The following is a 5519-nucleotide window of genomic DNA, read 5'->3' as shown; positions in this document are numbered from 1 at the left end:
CGCTGCAGCTTCTCCTTCTCCAGGTGGGCCCCTGCCAGCTCCGCCTGCTGCTTCGTCTCCATCTCCAGCACCCGCACTTCCAGGATGCTGGGAGGGGGATGCAGCGGTGATGGGGATGGCAGAGCGGACCCAGCCCCAGCTGCAGTGTCCTGGCATGCCTGTGGGGACCCATTGCTGTCCCCATCCCCTTCTGCACACACTGACTCTCACCCCCACCTCTGGGACGGGCCCAGTCAGGGGAACCCAAAGCCCAAGGGGCCATGCTGGGGCTGTGCAACCCCCCAGAGACCCCAGTCAGCACCTCGAGGGGTTCAAGTCCCCTCAAAGTGCGGTGTGAGGTGGGAGACACCAGCCCCCCTGCGGGGTTCAAAGGCTGTGGGCATCCCTGAGCCCCTCCAACCCCTACTTGTTCCTGTTCTGCAGCTTGTGGATTTCGTTGGTCTGCAGCAGCAGCTGCTTCTCCAGCTTGGTGGTGGACAGGGAATTCTCCTGGAGCTGCATCTCGATGCGCCAAGTCTGATTCAGCACCTGCCTCAGGAGCAGAGGGAAGCGTTGGCATCAGCAACCAGGGCCCCACCACATCCTCGATGTCACCAGGCTGGCAGGTCCCTGGCACACAGCCCTGTCACCTCTGGCACTGGTGCACTAAACCCTGTGTCACCTCGGGGAATCGCCCCACTTTTATCAGCAAACAGTGCCACCCTCCGCCACGCTCTCAGGGTGGTGGGGACGTGGGGACACACCTGGGCCTCCACGTCGGTGAGCTTGCGGCTCTGCTCGGCGCTGCGGTTGAGGAGGGAGCTGCCGATCTCCAGCACGGTGGCCGTCTGGTTCTGCGCCACCTCCGGCTTCACGCTGCCCTGGATGTAGCTCTCCAGCTGTGGGGGGGAGTGGGGATGCAGGGGGTCGTTTGGGCATCTCGCCAAGCCCTGTCTCGGCACCCAGGCCCAGCCTGGCACCGCTGGGCACAACCCCGAGGCAAAGCCCTGAGTGTTTCAGCCTGGCAGGACCCACCCTGGGGGCCTTTTGAAACTTCTCAGAGGACAGAGCGAGCTGAGCTGCTGTGGGGGAGCCCCCTCGGGCACTGTCTGCCAAGATTCCTGGGTTGCAGTGCCAGCTGGGACCTGGCACGGGCTTGTGTGTGCCCAGGTGTGCTGGCGAGCTGGGGCTGATGCCCAGCTGGGGTGGCCCTGCCAAACAGCCGGGCAGGAAGCGGCTGGCATTGGCATTGGCACTGGCATTGTCATGAATTCCCGGCCCCCAGCTACTGGTTTCCCAGGGAAGTGGGGAAGTGGAGGGTGGGAGGCCACCACAGGCCAGAGAAGGTGGCTGTCCAATGCTTGGTGCTGCCCCACCACGGGGAAAACACTCCAGGCTGGGAAGGAGCTGGCTGCGGACACGGCTCGGACACAGCTGAGATGAGGCTTCCGCTTTCCCAGCCCGCGGGGGAGCCGCCTTTCCCAAAGGCCTTGCTATTTCTGGACACTCTGCCATGAGGTTCCCATTCAGCCCCTCCCCAGGGCTCTGGCCTCGATGGGGGCACAGTCCCTCGGCGGGGGCTGCAGGGAGCGGAAGGGGCCGCGCTGCCGCCCACGCTGGGAAAAGCAGCCCCCGAGAGCAGGGGAGGGGGACGGGGCTGCCCAGCTTCCTGCACCTCACAGATCCCGCTGTCACTGCACTGCCCAGATCCCGCTTCCCTGCCCGAGCTCCCCAGCGGTGCAGGGAGGGAGCCCCACATCCCCCTGCATCTCGTGGGGTTGTGGATCAGGGTTGGGATGCCGCTTCCTGGGCAGCTTGGCAAGCAGGCAGCGGTGCCGGGATGCTCTGCACCGTGGCGGGAATGCGCTGGTGCCGGGATGCTCGGCATGGGAGCGCTGGCGGCAGCTGGCCAGGGCACAGGGCTCTGCACTTGTTTGGCCTGACGAAATCCCACTGATGGTGGCAGGGCCCCATTCCTTCCTCCCCAGTACCAGGCAGTGGCAAAACCATCACCCCACCATGGGCAGTCGCGGTGGGGGCAGGAGGGTCCCGGGGCTGGGTGTCCCAGCTGGCCTTGCCCGCACTCGCTTCCCTGGGGATTTTCCTTCGCAGAAATGTGCTCTCGGGGAGGAAGCGGGGAAAGGTCGGAGAGCCACGTCTGGAAAACATTTCCCCGAGCTGAGGGATTGCTGGAGAGTTTCCCTTTAACCACGTCGTTAATCTTGTTGCTTCACAGGGCTCGGGGAGGCCTTTTCTCCCCCCTCTCAATCTTGCTTTTTGCCTTTTTTTTTTTTTTTTTTTTTTTTTCTCCTAAATAAACATATCTGCGAGCTGAGGGCAGAACATACCCGTGGAAAAGGTCAGGCTGGCACAGCGAGGGCTGAGAGCCCCAGAGAGGGACCCCTGGATCCCAGCCCTAGCAACTCCCTGGGAGCTGGAGTGGGACACAGAGTGGGAAAGGCTCTGTGCTGAGGACAGGGAATCTGGTATTGTCCTTCCCTCACCTCATGGGGCTCCCCTGGGCTCAGAGGGTCCCACCAGACTCATTCCTCCACCATAAGAGTAGAATAGTGGTGGGGAGGGGCTGTGGTGCTGCGGGTCACCCCAGAAAGCTGCCCTGGAGCAGGAGGAACCCCAGTCACCCTCTGCCCCCATGCCAAGATCCTGTTGCCCACGGCTGAATGATCCGGTGCTGCCTCCTTGCAGCCACATCCCCCACTGGTCAATGTCCCTCACCTGTCCCTGCTCTGGCATTTCTAAACACCCCAGAAACACCAACTGGGAGGATTCCGGAGCCAGAAGTGGAGGGATAGCCCCCCACCTGCTTCCCACACCCCTGCACCCATCCCAGGCTGAGCAGCACCGGTCCCTGTTGCCCTAGAGCTGCCAACCTGCCACAGCCCCACTTGGGACCCCATCCCCCACCCTGAGCCCACTCAGACCCAGTGGCACCATCAAATGTTTGTGTTTGAACTAAAATTAATTCCTCCCGAAGCAGAAGCAGCAGACATGTCCTTGTGTTCTGGGTACTGATCACGTCCCTGTCCCCATGGCCACGGGGGTCTGCACAGGGGGAGGGTGGACCAGCTCCCCAGTGCCATGGATGGGGTTCCTAAAGGAGGTTGGTTCTAGGGCTGCTGGGAAGCCCTGCTGGGTCTCAGGGTACCTCCAAATTCCTCGGCACCCTGCAGGGCTCCCCATGCCAGGGTAGAGCAGACGGGGATGTGATGTTGTTTACGATCTGTCCCTGAACCCGATGCCTCCTTTGAGCCCTGGTTTGTTTGTTCAGGGCTGGAGTTTGACCAAAACAAGCCTCCCTGGGCAGCTCCACTGAAATTCGGGAAGCCAGGGAACAACAGAAAAAAACATAGCTGTAAGCAGCCTCTAAAAGGAGAGAGCTGTGCTGCAAGACGGGGTGGGATGGGAGGGATGCTTGGGATGGGATGGGACAGGGTGGGATGTTTGTGATGGCATGGATGGAAAGAATGGGATTGGACCCAGTGCCCCACTGGGGCTGGGTTGAGGGGGCACTGCTGCCACAGCTGCCCAGATGTGCAGCCCCACTTTGCCTGTGGCTGCCTGCTCTGGACAGGGCCATGAGCACCTGTGGTGGGACCCCTGGCTCTCTGTCTTGCTCAGCCATGCCCAAAGGCTGCCCTCATGCTGGGAGAAGCTCAGAGCAGGGCTGGGCACACAGGGCACAAAGACACCAGGGCACAGGGACCCCAGGGCTGCCTGTGCCCAGCAGAGCCAGCAGGTCCCACAGTGATGGAGATTCGGTGCCACTGGGTTGTCGCTGGCCCCGCTGATCCCTCTGTAACCCCCCGGGCCGTCTTCCAGCAGAGCCATGGTTCAACGTTTTCCCAGCTTTTGAGGAATTTGTCCTCTAGGATGGGACAAGGAACAACCCTGCACGTCCCTGTTGCCTGCCCTGTCCCCCACTGTTGGGATGGTTGCCCAAGCAGTGCGGCTGGCACGGGCCACCCCTGGGACCCCCACTCAGTGTGTTGGCCCCATCTCCATCCCCGAGTGCTCTGGGGGCTCGGTACACACCTCAGTTGGGGCATCACCCAGGAAATGAGGGTGCAGAGGCACACAGGTCCCATTGCACCCCAGTGGGACAGCACAGGATGCTGGATGTGGCTCTGCTGGGTCGGTGACAGCTGGGGACAAGCCGCTTCCCCTCTTATCAGCTCAGGCACCCAGGCACTCAGGCATGGGGTGCAGGGTTTAGGGGCCCCCCAAGAGGTGTCCCCTGGGATGAGCTATTCCTGGGCCTGACGCAGGCAGCCCTGCTTGGCTGGTGGGGGCTTCAGAAAGGAAATGCTGCTTCCTGCCTCAGGCGCTGGGGATGGGGGTGGGGGAGGGAAACCCTCTGGGTGCACAGCCCCTCTGGTGTGGCACCCCACCCTGCACCCACCCATGGGTCACAAGGCCACCCAGGAGCCACAGGTACCACACAAAGTCTCACCAAGTGCTGGGAGCTTTGGCCAAACCCATAAGGGGGAAAACGATGAATCTGGAGAGATTTTGGCGGCCTCTGCCCTTAGGTCCCTCACTCTGCCACCAGCCAAACCCCTTCCTAGTATCCTGACCCAGAATAAGGAACACTGAGCTCCAAGAGATGCCTGGCATGGCCAACCCAGCTGGGAACACAGGGAGCCCTGTGGCAGGGATGGACAGCGAATACAGCCTCAGTGGGACGAGCTCTGGGTGAGTGATCTGCAGCTCCCATCCCCTCCACACAGACAGCACCTGATGGCAGGGAAAAGCTGACCTGGCTGCTCAGGTGGGCACAGTCCCAAATGTCTCCAGCTGTGCTGCCGGAGCAGGGAGTGGCTCGGGGATGCTGCGTGTGTAGGTGCTGGACACAGACTCCTGCCCACACCACCCTGCTGCCTGTGCCCCCCACACCCCACATCCTACCTTCAGCAGCCACTGGGTGCTGTTCTCCAGGATCCTCTCGAGGTGCTGCAGGCGCTGGGCAGCCCCGTGCCCGGCATGTGCAGTGCCGGCCGGCGAGTCCCGCTGCAGCAGCGCGTTGGCCGGGCCGGGGGCAGGGCCGGGGGAGGCCGGGCAGGGCAGCGGGTCAGCCTCGGGCAGCACGAAGGTGTAGCTGCAGTGACCGTGCTGCACGCGGTGGTAGCGCCGGCGCCCGCCCCCGTCCAGGGCCCGGCGCTGGGCTCTGGTGGCACACAGGGCCGTCGTGGCGCAGGTCAGGGCCACGAGGCCAAGGCTGAGCGCCCACATGGCACAGAGGCCCCCACGGTGCCGGGGTGCAGGGAAGGCACCGGCTGTGCGCTCTGTGCCGGGCTGGGTCAGTGGGCGCTCGCGTCGAGCCGCGGAGATTTCGGCATTTCCTCCCTCTGAGCCGGCGCTGGCCAACCCGGCCTTTTATCGCCAGCACTCGCAGGGGGAGAGGGGAGGGAAAAAAAAAAAAAGAAAAGAGAAAAAAAAGAAAAACAAAGGGAAAAATCTGTTTAAAAACAATACTTCTATCTTTTCTCTCTCCTCTGAGCCCACTCTGGGGAGATCAAGTT

At 62.6% G+C, this 5519-nt stretch overlaps 1 protein-coding gene across 1 annotated transcript in view; it reads right to left on the bottom strand.

The window, feature by feature from the left end:
• ANGPT4 (angiopoietin 4) overlaps positions 1–5324 on the bottom strand; it is a 9177-nt gene extending 3853 nt beyond the window's left edge. The window contains exons 1-3 of the mRNA XM_027894935.1: positions 4906–5324; positions 744–878; positions 407–528 (exon numbers count right to left, since the gene is read on the bottom strand). Of these exons, the coding sequence (XP_027750736.1) occupies positions 407–528; positions 744–878; positions 4906–5229 (581 nt within the window). The 5' untranslated portion in view covers positions 5230–5324. The remainder of the gene's footprint in view (positions 1–406; positions 529–743; positions 879–4905) is intronic.
• Positions 5325–5519: the final 195 nt, after the last annotated feature.

The sequence above is a fragment of the Empidonax traillii genome, unplaced genomic scaffold, assembly GCF_003031625.1.
Source record: "Empidonax traillii isolate 1590-97213 ecotype Southwest subspecies unplaced genomic scaffold, ASM303162v1 scaffold448:size1359114, whole genome shotgun sequence".
Taxonomy (NCBI): domain Eukaryota; kingdom Metazoa; phylum Chordata; class Aves; order Passeriformes; family Tyrannidae; genus Empidonax; species Empidonax traillii.
The sequence above is the reverse complement of the archived record's forward strand: the minus strand, read 5'-3'. Positions and strand labels throughout refer to the sequence as shown.